This window comes from Typopeltis vanoorti, chromosome 12 (assembly GCF_054136105.1).
Source record: "Typopeltis vanoorti isolate ZY-2024b chromosome 12, IOZ_Tvanoo_1.0, whole genome shotgun sequence".
Classification (NCBI taxonomy): domain Eukaryota; kingdom Metazoa; phylum Arthropoda; class Arachnida; order Uropygi; family Thelyphonidae; genus Typopeltis; species Typopeltis vanoorti.
The window spans coordinates 18194399-18220817 of record NC_143560.1 but is presented as its reverse complement, the minus strand read 5'-3'; the positions used below and the strand labels follow the sequence as shown (position 1 = coordinate 18220817).

The following is a 26419-nucleotide window of genomic DNA, read 5'->3' as shown; positions in this document are numbered from 1 at the left end:
ATTTTCACACTTGTTTGCATTATTTACTTTAGGAATGGGTATGATAGAGCATTGTGTAAAATCTTTGGGATGATTCCTGTTTCATAAATATCCTTTATGATCTTGAAAAGGTATGACTTAGTTATGTTTCCTGAGTATTTTATTAATTCTGAGGGGATGTTATCAGTGCCTGGTGCCTTGTTGGCTGACAATTCATTCAGTGCCCATTCAAATTCATCTTTTAAAATAGTTGGACCAATTTCTTCCATATCAAGTCTTGTTTCATCTTCTATAGCCTTGGCATCTAGATCTTTTCCACTATATAGATCTTCTAAGTACTCCTTCCATCTTTCCAAAACAATATCATGAACAATATCAGTTGAATATAAAATAATGTAACTACATATCAGAAAGAATCATTCATAAGCAATTAAAGATGCAAAGGTATGTAATAAATTTCAAAAGGTTAATAATCCTGAAGAAGTTAAACAAGAAACAGAAATAAATGCATTTTACAAAGAATTACAAGAAACTCAATATAAAATAAAATAAAATAAAAATGGAATTTGTTATCTATACAGATAATGAATTAAAAAAAATAAAACATCCTGCCAAAATAAAAATAATCATAAAATAACAAGGAGAAATAGCTTAGAAAATTTATCCACAATAGAAACATTAAGCCAATAATTGGTGATATGCAAGATCTAAATCAGCTGACATAGGAACGGAACATGCATTGATTATTGGAATGCTGTATATTCCCAGAAAGAGAGAGAGAGAGAGAGAGAGAGATTGAGGGGGGGGGGATAAAAATTAGCAGGATTAAAGATAAAAACATTTAAGGGGAGCTATTACAGGAAGAAAGCATTAAAACATTATATGAATAAAGAAAAAAGAACATTTTAATAAGAATACTTTTAATGAAAATACAGAACTGAATCAAAGGTGGAAAATCTTAAAAATGATATTAGGCATTCAATATATGAAGCCTCGAGAAAAAGAGAGAAAATTGGACCAAAAAAAAAAAAAAAGTGGACTCTTTGGTACTCAGAGGAAGTTTGATGATTAGTATAAAAGAAGAAATAAGCCTTTCTAACATCTACAGATAAATATAATGAAGAAAAAGATAAGAAATGAAACTAGAAATAAAATCTGAGAAATGGGAATTCCAGAATAATTATTCAAAACAGTTCAAACATGAATTTTATGGTACACAGAGGCAAATACAAATATAAAGATTAAATATAAACTAAAGAACTGAATTATGTAAGTTTATATGAAGTTAGGCTAGGTTAATTGCTGGGAAGAACACTTTACTAAATTGTATAGGGATGAAGAAAATATAACTTTTTATTTGACAACTTGAAAAGTGATGAAGGTTTAGAAATAACATTACAACAAATAGAAAGCTTTAAGAAAAATAGCTGAAATAGACAAAATACAGAGTGAGTTGTTAAATATAGAATATTTCAGTTAAATGAACTAGCAAAAAAAAAAAAGTGCTCTAAAAACAGTGGAAGAATGGAGAAAAATATTAAACTGTCAAAATTTTTAAAAAAGAGATAAAAACAGATCCAAATAATCATAGAGGAATCACTCTATTACCAATCACCTTGAAAATCTGTACAAACCTTATTCAAGAAATTATAAATAAATATCTGATATCAAATGATGAAGAATGCTTTAGATCTGAAAGATCATGCACAAACAAAATATTTGCAGTGAAAAAATAGAAAAATCAACAGAATATAGTATTCCAGTTTTTGTGTGTTTTACAAATTTATATAAAGCATTTGATGGTATAAAATTCATAGTATTTTAAATATAACAGCAAAAATAAAAATAAAAACACACACAGTAAAATCTATCAGATATTTATACAGATAATAAATGTGTAATAAGGTACTTCAATAATAAATTATTATTATTCCTGATACCTCCAAGGAGTCCGAAGACTCATCGCGGGAGGACACCAACAACTATCTCTACACCTAACCTCTACTACGAATCATCTCCATCAACGCCATCTACCGCCCACCTCCAACACCACCACAACTAGTAATTTTTGTCTGTAAATTGCGTGTGTTCTGAAGGGCCGATTTGTATGTATGCGGGATGAAAAACCCGAGTTTCTGGGAGAAAAAACCCTGCTACCTCCGTATGAGATCGGCTAACTCACCTTCGATTGAAATCGACCAGATAAAGATTCCTCCCGTCGCGACGAGAATCGAACTTAGGCCTATTCCAATCGAAGGGCGCAATGTACCATCGTTCTTCCAATTGCGCTACGGAGGCGCTAAAAGTTGGAAGAAACTGATAAAACAAAAGAAACTGAAATAAAGAACATAATTAGACAGGATGATTCATTAGGTCCACTACTATTAAATATTTTAATGGATGAAACAATAACAGCACCATAAGTTAAGAAGTTAAATGGAATAAAAATTGATAATAATATACACATACTGGCCACTGAATTACAAACTTTTATTTAATACTATGTTGGATCTCCTTTAGCCCAAATTACAGCACACATGCAGTTTGGTATAAATTTCACAAGGTTGAAATCTCAAAAACACTAGGTATTCACCTAACAGTCCTTTAATTGGCTCAGATTTGATGTAAGAGTGCTTTGCTCTTTGATCTGTTAATCTAATGTCCATACAATCTTAATGGGGGTTCAGATCCATAGTTTGTGGTAGCCAGAAAAGATGCTGGACGTCGTTGTCATACTTGTCGAACCACCGCCGAATAATTCTTCCACGACAGACAGTAGCACTGTCGTCCATGAAACAACCATCACCTGCTGGATAAAAGTCAACATTGCAGGATGGACTTGATCAGCAACAATGTTCAGATGTTCCTTGGAGGACATCTTGCCTTCAGCAATATCAGCAGACCCATTCCATACCAACAGTATATGCCCTACACCACCTCCAGAACCTTGAGTTGTGTTTACAAGGCAAGGGGGTTCATAGCTTCATGGGGCTCCTGCCAAACTCTCTGTCTGCCATCAGTACAGAACAGGGTGTAGAGTGACTCATCAGACCACGACTTTTTTCTAGTCTTCCAGAGTCCATGTAAAATTTCATATATACCTTGTTTAATATGTTCGTTTTTACAAGTTCTGTTTGGTGAGAATTTATTGTTTATATGAATTAAGTCTGTTATGTAAAATATTATTCAATATGGTAATTATGCATTATTCACATTGTCTTCTGACATAAGAATTGTAATAATGGCAGATATGTATGTAATCTCAGGAATTGAGCATGCATGCGCATGGTTGTGAAAACTTTTGTATAAGAGCTGTCGTTTTGTAAGACAGGGATGTTGTTGTTGTGGACAACCAAAAGGAGAGATGGCAGGAAAGAAAGCAGTCATTGGTAAGATGGAAGGAAGTCGATGGGAAGGTCGGAAGAAAAGGTTGTTGTCATCGGCGAAAAGACACAACTCAGCAGCAAAGTAAAGAAGTCAGTGGGAAAGTATAAGAGCTGTCATTGGCAAAACGAAGAAGTGAATCAGCTGGAGAGTAAAAGAATGTTGGAGAGCATTTTTGAATCACTTTTTGAATTATTTTTGAATAACTAACTGTATAGCAAAATGTATGCTGAAGTGATAAATGTATCTATGAAGTAATATGGAATCCGTCACAAAAGCTAAGGAAATTGGAATTGCATTTGGACTACTCAAGTAACATATTCCTATTGTTTATGAGACATTCTTTTTCAATATCTATTTTGGATAAGTCAGAAGAGAGATAAGTTAAGTGAGGTTACACATATTGAACTGAATGTTAAAACTTATTGGTAGAATTAATTTGTATTTGTTCTAAGCATTGAATATGAGATGAGGGAGATTTGTTTAAGTTCATTAATGTGAATAATTTAAAGTTGGTTATAAAATGTTTCTTGTGATACACAATCACTTGTACATAAATTTATGATAAAAAAGTAAAATTATGAAATTTTAATGAGCTTCATTAATGTGTTGCAACAACAGTGATATTGAAGTCAATGGACTAATTCAGGATATGAATCTGGAATAATCTAACCAACAAAGGATAAAATATAAATTATTGTTAATTTACGCCACGGCTATCTCTAAATATTGGTTGAACATAAGGGGAATAACACACATACTTAATATAGTAAAAAAAAAAAAAATCTCCCTCATTAACATAATAAATAAAATATAATAACTAGAAGGATAATATAATAAGAGAAAGAGATAATAACTATATACAGTAGAATCTCTCTTAACTGGCAACAACGGGATTTCGCCAATTCCGGATACGAGATTTTGCCAGATAATTGAATATATATTTCGAGAACTTACTTGTTCGTGTTTTGTGATACCACCTGTAGAAATTATAGCATGCGAAGTTCGTTGGTTGTGTTTTTTGATCTGCCAGCGCCAGCCATAATTAAACGAATAACATAAAAAATCATGAGGATTTTTTAAAATTTAAAACACCTACATAGTTTTATATTTCACAAAATCAAATTTAAACAGCATTTAAAAATTGCAGTACGTATTATCACATGAAAAGTTGTTGTGAATTTCTTAGCGTGATGACATAACTTCAAATGTCTGCATGCTTAGAAGATTGTCACCAGAGCTTTAAAATTTCACTGTGCATACAATGAAGTTTCATAACATCATGTGCTGACATAGATGAACGTTGCTCGGCAAATCTTGACATATGACAGTGTTGCCAGAATGCAAGCCCATTTATATTTTTCTTATCTCATAGGCTTAAATTTCAGGTTTAAATTTAGACCTTTAAAAGTGCCATTGTTTTGGTATTACCAGTTAATTGGGTGCCAGTTACGAGAGATTTTACTGTAATAATAACCTAGTATAACATCCGGTCACGGTGTTCTTGGCACCACTGTAGACAAACTTTCCATTTCTTCATAGAAATCAGTGGTTTCTATATAGGCATGCAAAAACCAATACTGATCCTCTTCAATTCCTTGAACATAGTTTAGTGAAATATGGATTTTTGAACAGCCTTCATTAAATGCTTTAGTCAACTACACACAGAAGTTCTGTTTGTCCGTAAAAACCTCAGACAACAGCAATCTCGTTCCTGACAGACTGTCTTAGGACACAGTTACGCCTCTTAGACAAGCAAAGTGGGTTATAATTTTACTGATTAAACACTCAGGATATCTTATGTTTTGAGAAATCAGTCAGCTCTGCTGTTTTCAAACTAGTGGCTTCAGCCAGCCAGGCACCAACAATGAGCTCTTTACTGAATTCCAAAAGATCCTTTGTTTTGTCCACTGTGATCAACACTACTGATGATTACTGACCACCATTTTTAAATAGTTGCCTAGAACAAGTGGTGATGCACATGACCAAGTATTTTGCATATGCCCTGCATAAGTGATATTTACACACATCTGCATAAAGGTTTCTAATTCATAGGCTGGTATGTGTAGTCACCTGATGCAGATGACACAGTAAATGGTGTTAGACACAGAAGATAATTTAGAAAGAGGAGACTACAGATTTGCCAAAAATATAATATGTTAATATCAAACCAAAACACTTGTAATTAGTGGGTAACTAATCAGGTGTAAATTAGAAATAAACATCAAAATAACAGAACAAGTAGTGATTTTAAATACAGTTACACCCTGAGTTACGTAAGTAATGCTTTCCATAAACCTTTACATAACTTGAATTTTACGTAAGTTGAATTTGGAAATTACATACATACAATAAAATGTTCAATGGCTACTCATACCGCTGTCTTACATTAATTTTTTTTGCCCATTAATCAGATATTTTCCATTTTTAATATTTTTCATTTTTGGGATGATTAAAAAAATTATTAAACAAATGTATCAATTTTGTCATTACAGTATGCATATTTGAATAATATGCATACTGTAAATATGAAAGTATGAAAAATACATAACATAAAAGAATAAAAAACAAACTGAAATATTCACTTTTCAAATAAAAAAAAAAAAGTCTTGTGATGGCTAAATTGGATGTTTTACCCCCTTTCGATGTTGAGGGTAGTCAGGGTCGTAGTTTTCATCTTGACTTTGTTGTGAATGGCATCTCACATATATGTCTAAAGTAGATTGTGTGGTCACATGCTTCTTGTCCTTGTAGATGGTCTTGTAGCTAGATATATCGGAATAGATACGGCTGCTAACATTTTTGAATCACTCAGTGTTCGGATCTATCGATTTTAATTTTGCTAACACCATGTCTATCAAGGTTAAAAACCTCAGCTAGTCCCTTCGTTGTAAATTTCTTTATGTCTGGCGGTTCAATTGGCTTAGTATTTTCTTCAGAATTTCGGAATGCCTCCAACTGAATAAGGTCATCATTAGTTAGCTCTTCATCGTGACTCAAAAGAAGCTCGTTATCACTTCCAGCTCTAATTGTTGTGCCAGTTGCATTGCTGTGATACCGCACCTTTTGTGCGTTCAACAATGCAAACTTTATCCTTCACTATTATATTCACTGTCAAAATAGGTCAATTTATTTCCTGAGCTATTGTTGATAGAATTTTCCTGCCTAAAGTAATTGCAGACCTTTGTTTTTTTAGATTTATTACCAGAGCATTCAGTTTTGCATTTGCATTCCAGTTTAAGGGAATGCAAAAAAAAAAGAAAAAAGAAAAAAGGAAACTAGCAGTGATAACAAGTGACAGCTAACTGTGCGAGGCATCTACTACTGTACTGCAATAAGGCTGTCAAAGACGCACCTGCACAAAGCCAAAAGCGTGTTCATACGCGCTAGTAGATTTATTACATAACTGCGAATTTATGTAAGTCATGTGTTACATAACTTGGGATGTAACTGTACTTAGGAATTCCGATTAGCTCAGAATGAATAACAGGAAATGGAGTAAAAAGCTGCTTAAGGCAAACAACATTCCTGGCTGTTTAAAGTCTAAATATTGTAAGATAAATATAAAAGTGTAACATGATCAATTTTAACTTATGCATCTGGAAAAATGCTGAAACAGTTAAGTTCAAACAGTTAAACACCACTACAGAAATGAAAACTCTTAAGATTATTGTAGGAAAAACAAAATTTTATAATACAAATAAAGACATATGCAAAAAAAAAAAAAAAGTATCTTACAAGTAGTAGATGAATGAACAGTAAAAGGAAAAAGAATGCCAAAACACATTAAGAGAATGCAAAAGGACAATAATTAGCTGTACAGAAAAATGGAACTAAGTACTAGAAGACCAAATGAAAGATCACAGAAGTGGAGGGATAGATTGCAATAAACATTATCACAAAAGATCTAAGGCAGAAGAAGAAGAGTGTGTTGTTAATTATAATTTCATTCCCAAGTGGGTTTTTTCCGTTTTTTTTTTTCACTACTTGTATGTCTTACCTTTCTTATATTTTTCTCTCTATTCTCTGCTCATGCTGACTGAATTGCCAGAAATTTTTGATATGATTTCTTCTTTTTCAAGACTGCTTCTTTAACTCCTTGAATTCATCATGAAGTATGGAGTCCTCTATCTTTGCAAATACCTTCATGATATCTTCCTGGCTGAATCAATCAATGTTTTCTTCAGATTTTGTCAGTAAGCTTCTATGATGTTTTGTTCTAGTTTTCAAGGTTTTTTTTTTCTTCTTTTAATAACATCTTGTTTACTTGAATCTATGGTTCACTTCTGTAATTTGATTGATTTTGATTGTTTTGAAAACTTTGAACATAAATTTCTTTTCCATATGATACTCATTTTTATCCTAATCCAAAAACTAAAAAGTTATCAGTTCCTATTTCAAATTCTCTTTATTCTTTTGTACTTTCAGCCATCATCAAGATATCATTTCCATAAAAAAAGACTTTTTTTAAATTATTTCTTGTGTGTTCTTTCCATGTGAATTTATGCAATGTTTAGATTGGAACATTGTGTTAGTAATGACTAATCCATGTCCTGACCAGAGATTCAGAAGATATTTACCATTATCATTAACTTTGCTTTCTTCTCTAAATTTTTCCAAAACAATGCTACTTCAGGTATTCATTTTCTACTCTGTTTAGATTTCCAAGAAAACCAATTTTTCCTAGTCAGATGCTTTTGCTAATGACAAAAAATTTCTTGAATTCCTTGTTGGTTGTTGGATTGGTTTGACACCACTGCTCAGAACAGAGCAGCAGTATAATCCCATATTTTTGGCAAACTTCTGGCAACCATATTTATTTGGATTGAATGCATTTATCACTATGGATGATTCACAGTTAATAGCCTCTGACTTTTAAATAAATTTAAAAGTCAGAAGCTATTAACCACCATGCTGGTTTTTAGTGCTTTACCCAGTGAAGGGTTTCCTGGAATATTCATTTACACAAGGTGCCAAAGGATAAACTATGTAGCATAAACAGATACTCATACAGCACAATACATAGTGATAGTGTACTATCACTGAATTATGCCATCTCATTCTGTGAAAGAATTACTACAGGTGCATGAATATTGTGCTAACATAGTGTTTAAAATTGTAGTCATGAGAAAAAAGTAGCCATGTTGTACAGTTTGAAAATGATCATTGGATGTATCCATTATGAATACATCATGCCTTATATGTTGCACATAGTCTACAATGGTTAAGTTGTTGTAAGAACAGTACCAAAAACACAAAATCATACAAAGTGAATAACCAGGTGTCATACCATGGTTATTTACTTTGTATATAACATGGGAAGTACATCAACAATAACCTAGATGATAATGTGCCCACTCTACATATGAGGGTTACAGAGCCATGGAACACTGATATAATATTGTTAAGTGTTCCATCAACCCAAGAGCTATAGTAGACAGCAGCATGGCTCCTGCTACCTTGTACAAATCAATAGTTATATATATGCACAAGTAACAGAAATCAATGGAGCCCTCATAAATGGTTTTAATCATCAAAGTCAGTGGAGATGGTGTTGTAATATAGGGAATATTTTACTTGTCCCAATTAGATACTGACTAATGTATGAACAAGACTGCCTATTTGCAACTCACAGCAGGCCACATACACTTTGTTGTATGTGGCCTGCTGTGAACCTTCACCTTGATGGAAACAGTCTTTTAGGATGATAATGCAGTGCTTCAAGGAACTGGTTCAAGGAACACATAAAGGATATCACCCACCTTGAATGACCAGTGAATTTACTGGATTTCAATCTGAATGAATGTGATGAGATGTTCTGAAAGATGTTGTGTATCTCACACCTCCATGAATCTCCATAAATCATGGAGATTCATGGAGGATCCATATCATAAATCTCCATGCCATAGAGGGATTACAATCCATTCTGTAAGTGAATGCAGCTGAAGCTGCTTTAGAATACTGAAAATTTGATTAGAGCTAATCAAATTAAAGACCTCACAAACATTACACTAGTTTGCAGACCAGGGTGGCCAAGTGGTTAGCATACCAATTTTCCAATCAAAAAGCTGCAGGTTCAAATCCTGTATGGGCATGAATATGGTGAATTTCTTGAAGTGGAAGAGAAATTTCATTGTCTGGTGTGAAACCACCACTCTGCTTACTGCAAGCCTGAATTGGCTTATAAAAGTTCCACCTTTGGTATCGAGAACAGGATTGTTGGATTATGTAAAAATTAAATAAAATTTAATAAAAATAGAAAAAAAAAATCCTCAGCCCATGCAGAGCACCAATGTACTACAGGTCTACAACCTTTCTTAAGTAGGAATCAGATAAAAAATAATCATGTTTTTTACTGGTCGAAAGTCTACATAATCATCAAAATCATAAGTCTATTGAACTCATAATATCCTGTACACTCATGATCATAATATACCAAGAAATGATTGTTATGATGCACTACTAAAAAACATCATAAAACAGAACTTCCATTCATAATAATATTCACCAAACAGCAATACATTTCACAAAAAATGTGTACTTCAGCAATTAGAATAAACTGTACTGTTGTTAATGTTGAAAACAAAAATGACTACTAAAATTTGTGTAAATTATCAGGATTCCTAATTTTCCACCTTATAATCTGATACTCATAATTAAGTATCAGATTTAATCATCATCATCATCATCATCTTTAAATTCTTCATTAGTACGTATTCAAGATGGTGTGGATCTCACTGGCATCAAATTTCATCTTAACAAAGATAAGGAGTTAGCCACATACCCCATCACTCAGGTCTGTTTAACATGTGTACATGGACCAGTTTGGTTGTTTCACCATAGAAAAATCCAAATTTTTAAGAAGGATACGACAATGCTGTTCCTTTCTTCCTGTCTAAGATCATGCTTCAATAATCACAAACAAAATTTGAACTGAAACCTCTTATTCAGGCAAGTAATACATGTGAAAGCACTTGGCCATAGAGATGTTATCATAAAGAAAAATTTCAAAAACAAATTATACTACAAAAAATTATATGCACTTTACATCCCATTTATGTGTATATTTTATTAAATCCATTTGAAGAAAAATAAATAACTGATATAATTAAATGCAAAAATAGCTTATGGCAAGGTATGTCTTAATCAGAAACTGAATCTTTTTGCATGTTATGCTTACTTGGCATATCTGAGAAAGACAGTCATCTGCAATTCCATAATTTAATGTGAAGAGATATGACTTGGATTCCTAAAAAAAATAGCATGATTCAATCAATGACAAAAACAATGTAAAAATAAAACTGTAGATAATACAATTTTTTTGACAGTTGTGAATGTGGTATGCTGTCTTTGAATTTGGTAAATAATTAAAGATGGGCAAAGTACTCTCAAAATATACTCCAAGCAAATGGTTTTCAAAAGTATTTCAACTACCTTAGTCGGCAATTATGGCAGACATAACATAAATATACACTTCAAATACCAGTACAAATTTTCAAAAGTACTTGAAGTGCTTTTGAAAGTACTTCAAGTATATCTATAAAACAAACAAATATATATATATATTAATATATCACAGAAGTTTTGATAAGTACACAGAAATAAAGAATAACTATTTAATTATTTGAGAATAGGATAATGTTGCTATAGCTGATAACTCCACAGAAATGGTTATTATAAATTATATGCCAAAATGATCAAAATCATTTTGGCATATAATTTATAATATCAAACTTAATTTTATTAAGCAATATTTAAACACTTTGCAAATATAATATTTGATAAATCCCTTAAAGCAAAACTCCAAAAATCCAATTGCCACGGGTGAGTTATGCGAGACAAATTGCAAGTGAATTTTCAGCCTCGTTCTAAATACATTCAAAATATATTTTCTTATTCTTGTTGCATAATTTATACATTATTTTCATTTTTAAACATCATCTCATTTCCTATCAAGTTATTTCATTATTGGACTGCTGCCACCAAATATGATAAAGTTTTATTTTCAATTAGGAGATGGCATCTTATGTAATTAATTTAACAAGTTTGTCCCTGCCAAAAGTTATCTGCAGGAAGAAATTCTAAAAGCTATACCTTGATGATGTTTCCCTCTATGCATTATAAAGTAAAGTCTACCCTGCATCCACAGATTAATTTTGAAATAAATAGTCAAATATTCTCAAACAACATTTTATTTTGCATAACTTGCATGTCATTACCAATCTTATAAAAAAGATAACCTTAAAAATGAATCTTACAAGATTGATTTTCATTTATTTCGTTGACAACTGTAATACTCCCAACTGTAGGTATGCAGTTGTAATGTAGTATTGTTGTAAGCTTATTTTGACAACATGAATTAGCTGAATGTAATTATATACTTGAACATATGTGAAAGGCTTTTTAATCTTGCAAAGATGAGTCAGGGACCAGATCACGTTACTGACATTACACTGCAAAAGGAAAGTAAGTTTGGCTCAATTCTTTATGTTGGTCATTTTCTGTTTTTTCACTAACTTTATTATTTGTCTTTCCTACTGATTTATTTTTATGGGTAATTTATATAAATTCATCCTTCATTATTGACAATTAATGAAAATAAATGCAAAACCGCGCGGTTAGCCTAGTGGCTTTGCGCTTCGCAACTATATGCCTGGGGAAGGAGTGTCCCAGGTTCGATTCCCGTTGTAGACGTGAGGAATTTGAGGATCTTCCTCAGGCATAGCCAAGTTAGTCGGTCTTGGGCGCGGTCAGTAGGGTTTTTTCCGCCAGTTTATCTGGCGTTTTTCATCCCGCAAACAGGCAAACCGGCCCCATGAACATACCAGGTGACAGGTCGGTTGGGAGTAGTACTAACAAGAAGTCGCATCTAAAAGTAACATGCGGACCCTGCATGGGAAGCGGGAATAACGCGTAGTAGAAGAAGAAGAAGAATGAAAATAAATGCAAACTACACTTTTTTTAGTTTAGGGAAATGCAAACCTGAGCGTGAATTTATGGGACCATAAACTATTAAAAGCACTGGAGAACCCACTTTCAAGTTTCAAGGAATTGAAGTGATTATTTTGTGAAGTTGCATTCTGTAACATATAAAAAATATCCTGTGACTACTGACAGAAATTCTAGATAACTACAAGGTTTTTTGAGGCCTTTAGTTCATTTTCACAAAAACTGCTGTGATATAGACTTGATCAAAAATCTCCCAGCAAACATCTCCAGCTGCTTTCCAAAGAAATATGAACTCTAAAATGTTTGAACACCTGAAGTGTCTTTTTAATTCAGGCAATTATAAGGCTAAATTCAATAAACTATTTAATGACTTCAAGAGCTTCATAGGCTCATAGTAGAACAGTATCGAAATGACATGAAATGCAAATTTGTGTCAGTTACTGCTGATGTGATTAAACAAAAATTAGTTAAGGAAATCAAAGACCCAAGTAGTGAATCTTTTATTTCCTTTGATGCTTCTACAGATATTTCAAAAGAGGAAAAACTTGACTATTACATGAGATGCATAGATAACAATATTATTATTATTATACAGGCACCTCCGTGGAGTCCAAAGACTCAGTGCAGGAGACCCAAACTATCCACACATATCTAAATATGACTTCTGCATTGCTTCAACCTCTGGGTCTGGTTTCCACTGAAGAGACCTCAATAAAGGTCAAAACCGGTCTGGGTAGTGACCTTCCCATAATGCATAGCATTATACATGTCCACAAGGAGATGTGCTTTGCATTATGGGATACCAAGGCAAGTGATGTGAAGTCAGTCCACCTTTGCCACGAGTTGCCCCAGTCCTGAAGATACTTCAGGTGCAAACTGTGTTTGCTTACACTTGAATAAAGGATTAAACCAAATATATAATCTATCATACCACTTTGAACCTATTAACAGAAAAAGCACTCACAAATGACTCTGGCAACCCATTTCACTCATTCACAGCTCCCCAAACAAAAAATCTAGCCCCCACCCCACTAACCACACATTTATTCAACTTCCAGGGATGACCTCTTGTTCTGGTCCATTTGGTCAAGTGCTGAAACATTTCCCATGCACTAGCCTATAAAACCCTTTAAGCAACTTAAATGTTTCTATCATAACCCCCTCTTTTCCTCCTATTAACTAACCTAACTTCTGCAATCCACACACACCCTCAATCTATTCTCATAGGGAACATTCCACAGACCACTCATCATCTTGGTCGCTCACCTCTGGAATTTTCTCCACCACTTCCTCATGCCCCAAGAAACCTGGGAGACCAGACCTGAGCACAGTAATCCAGACATGGATGTATCAAGGCCTTATAAAGAGGAATAACAACTTCCTTATCTCTACTTTAGTGTGTTCTTCAAGAGCTGAGTAATCTATGGGCTACCTTAGCAATATGCCCTCTAAACTTTAACTCTTTGTCTTCATCTATTTCCTGAAATACAGTGCCATCAATGTAGTACATAGCTTGTAATCTATTTATCCCAAAATGCATAACTTTACATTTCTCCACATTAAACTGACACCCATTAACTTTTGCTCATACCAAGAGCTTATTTAAATAATCCTGCAAGATTGCCACATCATCTTGATTAACTATTACTCTACCTAATTTTGCATCATCAGCAAACAATTGAATATTTCTCTTCATGTTATTTCCTATATCATTTATGTACAAATTAAACAGCAATGGCCCCAGAACTGAACCTTGCAGCACACAACTAGTCACCTGTTTTCACCTCGATCCATCCCCTCCAATACTACTTTTTAATATCAGTCCAGCAGTACCCTCTTGTCCTCAACCAGTGTCATATCCATCCCCATTTGTTCTAATTTGCATAAAAGAGGTCCATGTGGTATTCTGTCAAATTCCTTTGCAAAATCCAGCAGAATCATCATGTAGCTATTTCCTTTAACCAACTCAGCTATTATTCCATTATAAAAAATTAGTAAATGACTAACTTTGTGAAGGGTATGACTGACCCTTCACAAAGCCATGTTGTCCCTTATACAGTATCATATTTTTATTCACCTGCCCTTGAATTCCATTTTTCCAATACCATTACATCTCAGATACTGACTGCTGTATAATTTGCTACTGTAGTCTTAGAGCCTCCCTTATGCAAGGGAATTATTTTATCTTCTTTCCACTCCCTTGGAACTTGACTAGAGCTGAGACTTAATTAAAGAGCCTAGTCAGAGGCATTGCCAGTTCCCTTGCACATTCTTTCAAAACCTGTACTGATACCCCATCTAATCCCACAGCTGTATTTACATTGAGATTCTGCAATATCCTAAGAATCGCCAATTCATCCACCTCTGTTCCTGCAACAGTGTCTGTCACATATGTTACAACAGTAACCTCATTTGAATAATATACCCTTACAAAGTGGTCACTCAGTAACTCAATCTATATCTGCTTCTGTCACCTTGTGACCATCACTCATTAAGGTTAATCTTCCAGAGTTATTCTTCTTCTTACTTGTCACATAATAAAAGAACTCTTTGGGATGATTTCCTTTGGCTTGCTTGGATAGATTTTTCTCATAATCTGATTTTGCCTTCCTCGCTATGCTGGTTGCATTTCTACTTATATATCCTCCACAGCATTTTCTTCTTCTGCAGCTCATGCTTAATGATATTACTCATCCATCTACTCCTACCTGATTAATCCTCCTTAACTTATGTATACAATTTAATATTGCTTTCTCTAGATCATAGGTGGCCAACAGAAGGCCTGAGGGCCGCACGTGGCTCGTAACATGATTTTGTGCAGTCCACGACAGGATAAAAACATCACAAGGAAGCTGACTGACTGATGACCACCTTCAGGATTTGTTACGAATATCGTTATCATCGTTGAAAATCGACTTTCATGAACTTGTTGCCGCACACGAACGCCCACAGTGTTCTCATTAAGTTGTGTTACATGTAAAAAAAACCAGAAATATGTAATTAAATTTAATTTAACAACTTATATTTAAATCAATCAAGTATTTTATATTGTTCTCCCAGTAGTAAAATGATTTAACAAATATAGTAATTCAATACAATTAACTATTGCCTTGAAAAAAATGCAGAGTTTATTTTTATTTAAGTTCTGTCTAAAAGTGTGCAGCCCGTGATGCTACCACTCATCATATATTGGCCCTCGTGTAGAATGAAGTTGGCCACGCCTGCTCTAGATGACCCCTAACTATCTCCCATTCACTACTAACATCCTTATCTTGCAGTATTTTATGCTATAGCCCAAATTTAAACTTCCTCCCAAGTTTGTCATAATCACCTGCCTTGCAATTCCACATATAACCCTTCTTGACAGAATATTCCTCATGTTTTACAATCTCCCAAGTCAAGAATGCATGGTCACTTTCACCAATCGGAGACAATGTAACCACCTTGGTTATGGATAGCTGTTCTGATCCTATGATCATGTCCAATACTCTTACACTCCATCACATGCTGCCTCAAGTAATTATCTCTCAGTAGGTGTATAAATTCCATTTCCTTCCTGCTATGTGATCTTTATTTTTTCCAATCTCTATCTCCATAGTTGAAGTTCTCCATAATAATAATCATCAAACTGTACTTATTGTACTAATTTGTCAATGCATGTCTGCTAGGTCTATAGCAACAACAACCAACTATATATTTTGTCTTACTGGTCTTGATCTCACACCAGACTGCTTCAAATGAACAGCCATCTTCATGCCCAACTTCAATTCTTTTTGGCTGCAATTTGTCTGTTATCAATTGCAGCCCCTTCATCTGTCCTATCTTCTATATTCTATATTCCCTGAAAATATTAAACCCTTCACACTCTATCACTGTAACTACATCAGTTTTTAACCAAGTCTCACTAATGTCTATAAATTTTGGTGAGGTTGCATTAACATGCCCAAAACTTCTCCCTCTTGTTCCTGATACTTCTGACATTAGTATTCCCAAATTGACTACCCTATTCAATACTTTGCTTGAGAGACTAGATTCTTCACTTGATCATTCTTACTTGCCTCATGAGTGCCTTCACACAAACTTACCTGCTTCCACCCTAATTGCTTAAGTTTTCCTGAATTTGCACGTCTTCATGCTCAATGAACAAAGCTCATAGGTTGTGCAGAAGGAATGATGCACAACCTATGTATTGATTCATTCACTAATAATACCCTTCTCCTCTTCAGCTTACCTCTATCATAGTGTGGCAAGACTTACAATCTTCACCTTCTTGCTCTTCAGTTTTCTTTCTTCTAACAACTCCTTTATATCCTCCCTCAGAATATTTCTTGCCTCTCAAAAGATTTTTGCTACCAAGACAATCTGTTCTTTCACCTTACTGTTTTGAATCCAGATGGCATAATCAATAAGTGAATTCTTGCACCAGGGAAACACAATTTTGTTACACAATTTGAAGGAGTATATGTGGAACTGCAAGGCAGGTGATTATGACAAGCTAAGAAGGATGGTTCATTTTGTCCCATGGCATAAAACTGCATTAGAATAACGTTAGTAGTGCATGGGAGATAAGGGTAATCTAGAAGAAATCTAGAAACAGGAGGAGATATTTGCTTACTTGATTCCTTTCTAAAACTCACATGCAATGTAATTCAACAGAGGAGATTGAAATAAACAAGCTCTTCTTGTCATGTAAGATTGGTAATTAATTAGCAGGCAGTGGAACAGAAGTAGCATTTAGGTGTTTATCACATGTTGGGGGAGGGAAACAGGCTATTGTCAAAATTAAACAGACATGCCTAGTCTTACAAATTATTGCATACAATTTGAATTTAGCTGTTTTAAATTCTATTAAAGATTTTCTCTCTCTCTCTCTCTCTACACACACACACACATATCCACTTTTACTACACACTTGATACCATGGGCAAATCAAATTTTTTTGTGACCAGTAGATTTAAGTGTTATTTCAGAAGCCTTACCTTAAAGTAATATAAATATTCCTTTCAGAGAAAAGGTTTATGATGAATATATACACAAAGTTACACTTTAATGGAATAATTACAGTGCAAAGAGATAAAATTAAATAGCAGATTTAATCATTTCAATATTTCTTCTTAGTCACAGAGACAACTTCAGGAATACAATGTTCAAATTGTAATAAGACACACACACATAAGAAACAAATGCATTGCACATGTCAGTGACCAATCAGCAAGGAAGTATAAAGAAAATATTTCCACTGACATTGAAGATTGAGGCAGTCTGTATCCAGTTCTCAAATCTAGTAATACTGAATACTTTTTTCTTCGAAGTTCGCATTGCAGTGTGTAAGTGCTTGTTTAAAAATCCGAGTGGTCTGATTTTTTAAAAGTAATAGGCCTACAGATTTAAATTTTAATATGAATAAGAGACAATGGACTTTGTTTAATTTTGGTGTTAAGAAATCTCTTATTGAAGGTGTTTGTGATGCAACAAATAGTGATTCATCCACCTCAAGCCTACGGAGAAATCTTCAGGCTGTACACAAAGAGGGGGAAAACTACCAGCACACAGAAGAAAAAGACTGTATTCATTCGTAAATACATGGAGAGCTATTTAAAATTTAGTTTCATTCAATACCTTCACACTGACCAATTGCCATGACTCCAATGTGTCATTTGTGCCACTGTTCTGGGAAATGAAGCTATGAAGCCATCGCGACTTACTCAATACCTCAACAGAAAACATTCCAATCTAGTCAACAAACCCATTGAATTCTTTCTATGTAAAAGAGTGTGCGCTTAAAATAGAAAAGAAAATTATTTCCCAAGCTTCAACCACTGACACTTCACTTCTGACAGCATCCTATTTAATATCATTACAGATAGCTAAATGTAAAAAACCTATTGGCAAAGAACTAATTAAGCCTTCTTTGACTGCTAATGAAGTATTAGGCCAGTTTGTGGTAAGTAAAATGAAAAACATCCCATTGCTGAATGATACAGTTGAAAGGTGGATATCTGATATGGCAGATGACACAGAAGTCAACTCATTGAAAAAAATTAAAAAATCGAAATTGTTTGCATTAAAACTAGACGAATCTACAGATATTCAGAACAACAACATTTTACTTATGTATGATATATTGACCATGATGAAAGTGACATGAAGTAAGACATTTTAAGTGTTTCTGAATTACCTATGCACACTACTAGCAGAAATTTTCAAAGTTTTAAATGGTTTCATTGAAGAGAGAGGTCTCGAATGAAAAAATTGCATCGTAGTTTGTACTGACGGTGCTACCTGAAATTCAGGTTTAGTCACTAAACTTAAGGATATGGTGGGCAATAACTTATTGTCAATGCATTGCTACATTCATAGGCAAAACCTGGCCTCCAAAAAAATGGCACACGAGCTTAATGAAGTCCTGTCTCAATATGTTAAAATTATATATTATATAAAATACAGAACTTTAATACAAAACTGTTAAAAGCATTGTGCAATGAAATGGGCTGTGATCATCAAAATCTCCTTTTCCATTTGGAAGTTCGTTGGCTGTCTACGGTAGTGTTTTCAAGAGGTTATATAAACTCCAAAAGGAAGTTGAACTATTTCTAATTGATAAGAAAAGCGACCTGTCCCATTATTTCCAGGATAAGAAATGGGTAGCCAAGCTGGTAAATCTCAGCAACATATTTTCTTACATAAATGAGTTGAATTTAAAACATCAAGGTCCAGATACAACAATATTTAATGCTTAGAAAAAGATTGAATCATTCAAAAAGAAACTCAAGCTCTGGCTTAATATGACTGCCGAAAGAAATAATGAAATGTTTCAGTTGTATTCAGATTATATTATGAAAGCAGATGATTTCTATTCACAGAATTCAGTTTCAGATATTAATACAGCCCACTTGAAGATGTTGTTGTTTGAAAAGTATTATTCTGAACATGAGGATCCCCAGAGGCAAAATATGTGAATTGTAAACCCCTTTGTTGAACATAAACAGACAACCCTTTGCCATGAAGAAACCCTTCAACTTATTGAATTATCATCAGACAAAGGACTGGAAAGTACTTTTAAATCTATGGGTAATTCAAAATTTGAGATAAAAATAAAAAATGAATATCCAAATTTATATGAAATAGCAATGAGATTTCTTCTTTGTCTTTCCACCACATATCTTTGTGAAACTGCATTTCCAGCCACGACTGTGCTTAAAACAAAAGAGAGGAAATGCCTGTAACTTTCTGACTGTCTCCATTTGGCTATCACTTCAATTCATCCCAGAATTAATAAGCTAATGGATAAAAACAGCAAAAAAGTCTCACTAGCCTAACTAAAACTTTCAAACCTTCAGTTGTAATAAAAGAAACTAAGTTTAACTTTTTCAATAACTTATAATTGCTGTGTTTTTAAATTCAAAATATTAATTAGTGTTGGAAGTAGTGTTTAGAATTGAGAGATTCACACATTTTTATTTATTAAATTACATACTTTGCATATATAAATATTTGGCATGTGTATTAATAAGTGTTTTGCCGACAAACTGACATCCTTTTGCTGCTTCCCCTGCTCATCTGACTTCTAAGGTGAGTTACAATGCATAAATATTTTTCTTATTACCATTTTTTTTCAAACTAACATCATTAAAATCAATTTAATAATACAATAATCAATTTTACACTGAATAATATTATAAATTTTTGGTGATCAGAATGGAATATGTCAATGAAAATCAGCACAAATTAATTGAATGATGTTGGCCTGAGGAAACTACAATATGCTACAAGATTTCATTAGTCAGTGATTGATAACTAAATTAAATGTAATTTTATATTTGTCAACAACATGCCACCATATACATAAGGGGTACTAATACTTTTTATGATTATGCCACAATTAATTATTAATTCTTATGTTAGTTTAATGTATGAACTTTTAAAAAAATTGGAAAGGTATTTAAGAATAAATTTGTTGGGAGCGGGCCCTTGATGGGTATGGGCTGTGGTCTCACAAAGATGAGAACCACTGGCTTAAACCACAATGTAAAATTGTGGTACAATATAACAGAATTTCATACTGGCTAGGGTGTTGCCTGGTTAAACAAGGTCCCTGTTGTTTTCATCAGGTAACCAGGGAAAACAGCAAAAAGTCAGCTACTGAAACAAATCCCAGAACAGGTCCCAACTCAGCATTAACTGAGTTCAAGACTGATACTATCAACATGAGAGCATCCGTAGATCATTCGGCATAGACAAAGCCCTTTGGTGGGAAAGACCTGGGTTTGATTCCCATCATGACATAAGGAACTTTATCTGATCTCTTTCGACTAAAGGTCAGTTAGTCGGTCTCATACAGAGTTAGAGGGTTTTCCACCTGGAAAAAACTCAGGTTTTTTTGTCCCTCAGAACAGGCAAACTAGCCTGTGAACACACACACACACACACGGATCTACAGTATAAAATACATAATCCTTCAATAGAAGCGCTCAACCAGTATTAAGGGACAGTCAAGGAATGGGGGTGAAACCTCCGTTCCTCGATGAAATACTTTGAAATACAAGATGAATCAATGGAAAGGAAATGGAACTAGCAGAAGAATTGGATAAGTGCCACATTGACATAACAGGCATGACTGAAACAAAGAAGGCAAAAACAGGTGAGATCTTTCTAGGCAATAAATATAAAATGATATTCAGGCAATGAAAATCAGGGAAAAGAGAGAATATTGAAAGTTGAAAATAGTATTCAACACTAAATATGAGGATAATCTTCTTGAATGGCAGGCAATATCAAGTAGAGTGATGCGGGCAAATTTCAGAATGGGGAACTGAACAATGTTTGTGCTTATAGTTCCACAGAAGGTTCTACCAAGAAAGAAATGCAGGAATATTTTGAGGCATTAGAGAGGGAAGCTGACTCAATGAAAAAGAAAAAGTTGGTCCTTGTTGGAGATCTAAACAGCAGAGTTGGAAATCATTGCCAGATATATAGAAATGTTTTGGGAAAATTTGGAGAAAAGCACAAAGATAATAATAAAGGTAAATGCCTGCTAGATTTCTGTTCAGGACATGAATTACTGTATTTTTTCATGTATAAGACAATACTTTTTTCTAAAATTTTTCGACCAAAAATTGGTGGTCATCTTATATACAGGGAAACTGGTTGAGAGACCCACGATGGCTGTGCCGAACTGCTGGTACCTTGTCTCCACGAACGGGCTTCCACCATCACTAGCTTTGTTAACTCTGTCTATTGACATCATTAATGGCTGATTCTAAATAAACCAATCAGAACTCCGAAAGCATTAATAGCTTACTCGATGGTGGAGTAAGTGAATGCATTAACACTTTGAGCACTAGCCCATAAAAATGTCCGAAAATAAAAAACGCCTGTCATATTCTTCAAAATTCAAGCTAAAAGTCATCATTTATGCAAAAGAACATGGAAATAAAGCTTCAGAGAGATAGATTGGACCTCCTCCCATTGAGTGTATGATTAGACAGTGGAGATGTTTAAAATCTACCTTCGTATACATGGAATAATACAGTAGTTTTTACTAACACCATATTCTAACATAAAAATGTGCACAAATTCACATGGAGAGAAGATGTAAAAAATAAGAAAAGTCTCATTAACTATTAATATTATGTGACACCTCCAAGGAGTCCAAAGACTCATCAAGGAAGGGCATCTACTCTAGAACTCTCTGTCTCCACCACTGAATCCATCAACTACAGCAAACTGGCACTACCGTCATCATCATCTACAGCAAACTGGCACTACCATCATCATCTACACCACCACTAGTATATTTTTGTCTATAAACTGCATGTGTTCTCAAAGCTGATTTGTCTGTATGCAGGATGAAAAACCCGTTTCAACCCTGCTATCTTCGTATTAGATCGGTTAACTCACCTTCAACTGAAAACACCCATACAAAGATTCCTCTCATCACAATGAGAATCAAACTTAGACCTTTTACAAATGAAGAGCGCAACACACCATCATTCTTCCAATTGCACTATGGAGATGCTATAACTATGTTATAGTTGATAGTAATGTTTGCCCACTGGTTCAGGATACAAGAGTATACAGAGGATTTGAAATAGGAAATGATCACTATTTAGTTTTGAGTAGGATAAAACTAATTTCAAATTGAAAAGAAGTGTGTGAAAGTTTTAAAACAAATCAAGGTTGAGCAGCTTTCAGAGGTGAACTGTGGACTCAAATACACAAACATCATTAAGAAAAAATTAAAGAATTCAAAAACAAGAGAGAAGCTATTCAATACGCTACAGTCATATGGTGTCAATGGGGCATTATATCAAGAAATGCTTAGTCTTTATTTGAGTTGTAAGTCAGTAGTTAGAATTGAAGGAAGTACAGGAAGATGGTTTAATGTTAAATCTAGTGTGAGACAAGGATGTACATTATCCCCTCTGTTATTCATTATCTATATGGATCACATTATGAAGGAAAGTGGTATTAAACATGATATTAGAATTGGAGATGTTAATGTCAGCTCTTTGCTTTATGCGGACAATGTTATACTTATCAATAAATCCGCTATGAGTCTGCAAGATTCCTTGACTAAATTGAATAACTGTTGTAATAGATATGGTATGAAGGTCAGCAATAAAAAGACAAAGACAATGATAATAGTCTTTGTCTAATAGGCAGAATCGTTGAAAACGTCAACTGCATTATGAAACGGAGAACCTGTGGAACAAATAAAACATTTCACCTACTTAGGCACGATTTTTAGTGAAGATGGTAAAATAAATATAGAAATAGACAATGGAATCAATAAAGCTGGTATAGTAGGAAGTCAATTGAATAAATTCATATGGAATAAGAGAGAAATTAGTTGGAACACTAAATTAGCTGTATACAAGACAGTGTTCAAACCAGTTTTAACTTATGGATCTGAGAGCTGGGTCAGAAGTAAAATACTTAACCAGACTAGAGACTGCAGATATGAGAGTCCTGAACAGATGGCATCAATGGCAATATCATATTAAAAATGAGGATATTAGGAAAGAACTTGACATTGTCAGCATCCAGGATGCGTTAGCTGAGCTAATCTCAGGTGGTATGGTCATTTAAACAGAATGAGTAAGGAAAGATTGGCAAAACAAGTGTTCTCTGCCAGGTTGGCAGGAAAACGACCCAGAGAAAGACCAAGATATAGGTGGATTGATAAGGTACAAAGTGCCTTAGACGACAGAAATACAAGATCTGATAATGTTGGAGTCTTGACAAGTAATAGACTGATCTGGAGGAAAATTGTAGATAGGAATTTAGTAATGATGTAAATTTTTCATGTAGTACTATCATATTCTGTACACCCCCTTGAGGGTACAAGGCAGGAATTTGATGATAATGATGATGATGAAAACAAGAGCTAAACCTTGAAGATTCAGGGGCAAATTCTGAAGAAAACATTGATTGATTCAGGCAGAGAGGCATGTGGTGAGGTTGTCTGTAAGGATAGAAAAATCAGCACTCCAAAGTGGACTAAGGAAGTTAAAGAGGCAGTGAAGCAATAGGAGAAAACATATCATAAATTCCTGGCAAATAAATCAGCTTGTACTCTTAGAGAAAAATTAAGAGTGGAAGTACTGTAAAAACTAGCAAAAAAAAAAAAAAAGTAAGAAAGAGTGCGATAAGAATATTGTAAATATATAGGAAGGTGACAAAACATTCTTGAAGCTACTGAAAAAGCTTAGAAATGGAGGAAAAAGTACTGCAAAAGGAATCAGAGATAAGGGTGACATGAAAACTGAACATAATGATATTTTAGATGTCTGGAGTAATTACTTTGAAAAACTGCTAAATGAAACAAGCAGTGTTAGCATGATGGCTGAAAACTCCCAACAGGAATGTAGTCAGAAATACATATCCATACTTAAGTAGAAAAAGTCATCAAAAACCAGAAATATGGAAAGGCAGCTGGAATAGATGAAATTCAGCCAGAAATGCTCAAATATAGACATATAAAATTTTTACAGTGAATGCATTGCATAATTCAGAATGCCTGATCAGAGAATTGAATTCCAGAGGATTGGAGCAGAGAGTACTCATAGTATCCATCTATAAAAAGGAAAAGAAAACTGAATGTGAGAATTACAGAGGTGTTTCTCTACTGAGTGTTCCTGATAAGATTTATCCAAGTATACCTGAGAAACAGCTTAAAAAAAAAAAATTGTGGAAGGGAAGTATGGTGAAGAACAAGCCGGATTCAGGTCAAATAGAGGATATCAGGATCAGATTTTCACTTTAAGACAAATAGTTGAAATATCTTGGGAATATAGCACGAATCTGTATTTAATGTTTAGTGATCTTGAAAAGGCATATGACAAGGAGATGGGAAGAGGACAGCTCTTCAAAACACTACAGTTATATGGTGTAAATGGGACATTATATCGAGCAATACATAGTATCTATTTAAGCTATAAGTAAGCAGTTAGCTAAAAGTTAGCAGTTAGATATACATTATCTCCACATTATTCATTATTTATATGAATCACTTTATGAAGGAAAGTGCAGATTTATGCAGTAATGTTATACTTCTGAATAAATCCAATACAAGTCTGCAAGATTCCTTGACTAAATTGAATAAGTGTTATAATAGGTTTGGTATGAAAATCAGCGATAAAAATGCAAAAACAGTGAAAACAGGTAGAAATATTGAAAACATCAACTGTATCCTGAATGATGAACCTATAGAACAAGTAAAACATTTCAGCTATTTTAGGCACGGATTTTATTGAAGATGGTAAATGAAATATGGAAATAGACAAGAGAATTAGTAAAGCAGATATTGCAGGAAGTCAGCTGAATAAATTTATATGGAATAAGAAAGAAATTAGTCAAAACACTAAATTAGATGTATATACAAGACAGTTTTCAAACCAATTTTAACTTATGGATCTGACAGCTGGATAAGAAATAAAACACTTGATCAAAGACTGGAGACCTGTGAGATGAGAGTTCTGAGTGGAGTGAACAGGTGGCATCAGTGGCAGTATCACATCAAAAATGAGGATATTAGGAAAGAACTCTCCATTGTTAGCATTCAAGTATGTGTTAGTAGAGATATTTTCAGATGCTATGGTCACTTAAACAGAATGGGAGAGGAAAGATTAGAAAAACAAGTGTTCTTTGCCAGGTTGGCAGGAAAAAGACCCAAAGGAAGACTAAAATTTAAATGAATTGATACAGTAGAAAGCACCTTAAAAGATAGAAATATAAGATGTGATAATATTGGAGTCTTGACAGATAACAGATTAATTTAGAGAAATATTTATGCGCGTGGATAGGCTTATGTGTTCATCAGACATGTTGTAATAGATTTCACTGTATGATATGAACACAGATGGATAAGAAAATAACTATATATTAACTTAGAAGCTAATATTTCGCTGGTATTATATCCAGCATCTTCAGAGCACACAACACAAAGTTTGTTACAAAAGCAAGACAACCACAATCCGGTGTAACAGTGGGACTAGTATAAGTAATTGCAGCGTGCAACACAAGACTGAAGTCCTAATATGGTGCCATCTAGGTTAAAAAAAAAAAAAAAAAAAGTTCAAAGTTTTGAAATAGTAGTCCAAATGATAGTCTTAGAAAGTTTAAAAAATAAAATAAAATAAAATAAAAAATAAATAAAATAAAATAAAAGTAATAAATATTAATTTGGTCTTAGGATGACTGTCTCCCAAATCTTTGGTAGATTTATACAGCCATACTTGTTAAGGTTTGGAATGTTTTAAGGCTTCTGTTGATTCCAGGAACAACCTCTCTGACTTGTAGAAACTTCTGTGCATTACTTTTGTTTCTTTCCAATTGTTCCTGTGTGCAGGGGTATCCAAAGCATGGTGTGCCAGACCCGACTTGCCATAGTGAAAGTGTCAGATATATTTTTTGTGTTCACTGAGGCGGATGTCCTCAGTTCTTCCTGTCTGTATGTAGTAGGCTTACTCTGTCCGTAGTAGGCTTGCTCTGTCCATAGTAGGCTTGATTTATTACTTTTATTTTATTTTATTTTTTAAACTTTCTAAGACTATCATTTGGACTACTATTTCAAAACTTTGAACTTTTTTATTTTTATTTTAAC

At 33.9% G+C, this 26419-nt stretch overlaps 1 protein-coding gene across 1 annotated transcript in view; it reads right to left on the bottom strand.

Annotated features, from left to right (window-relative positions):
* LOC150100611 (protein FAN-like) overlaps positions 1–26419 on the bottom strand; it is a 477112-nt gene that overhangs the window by 382473 nt on the left and 68220 nt on the right. The window contains exon 6 of the mRNA XM_090401841.1: positions 10544–10612. Within this exon, the coding sequence (XP_090257967.1) occupies positions 10544–10612 (69 nt within the window). The remainder of the gene's footprint in view (positions 1–10543; positions 10613–26419) is intronic.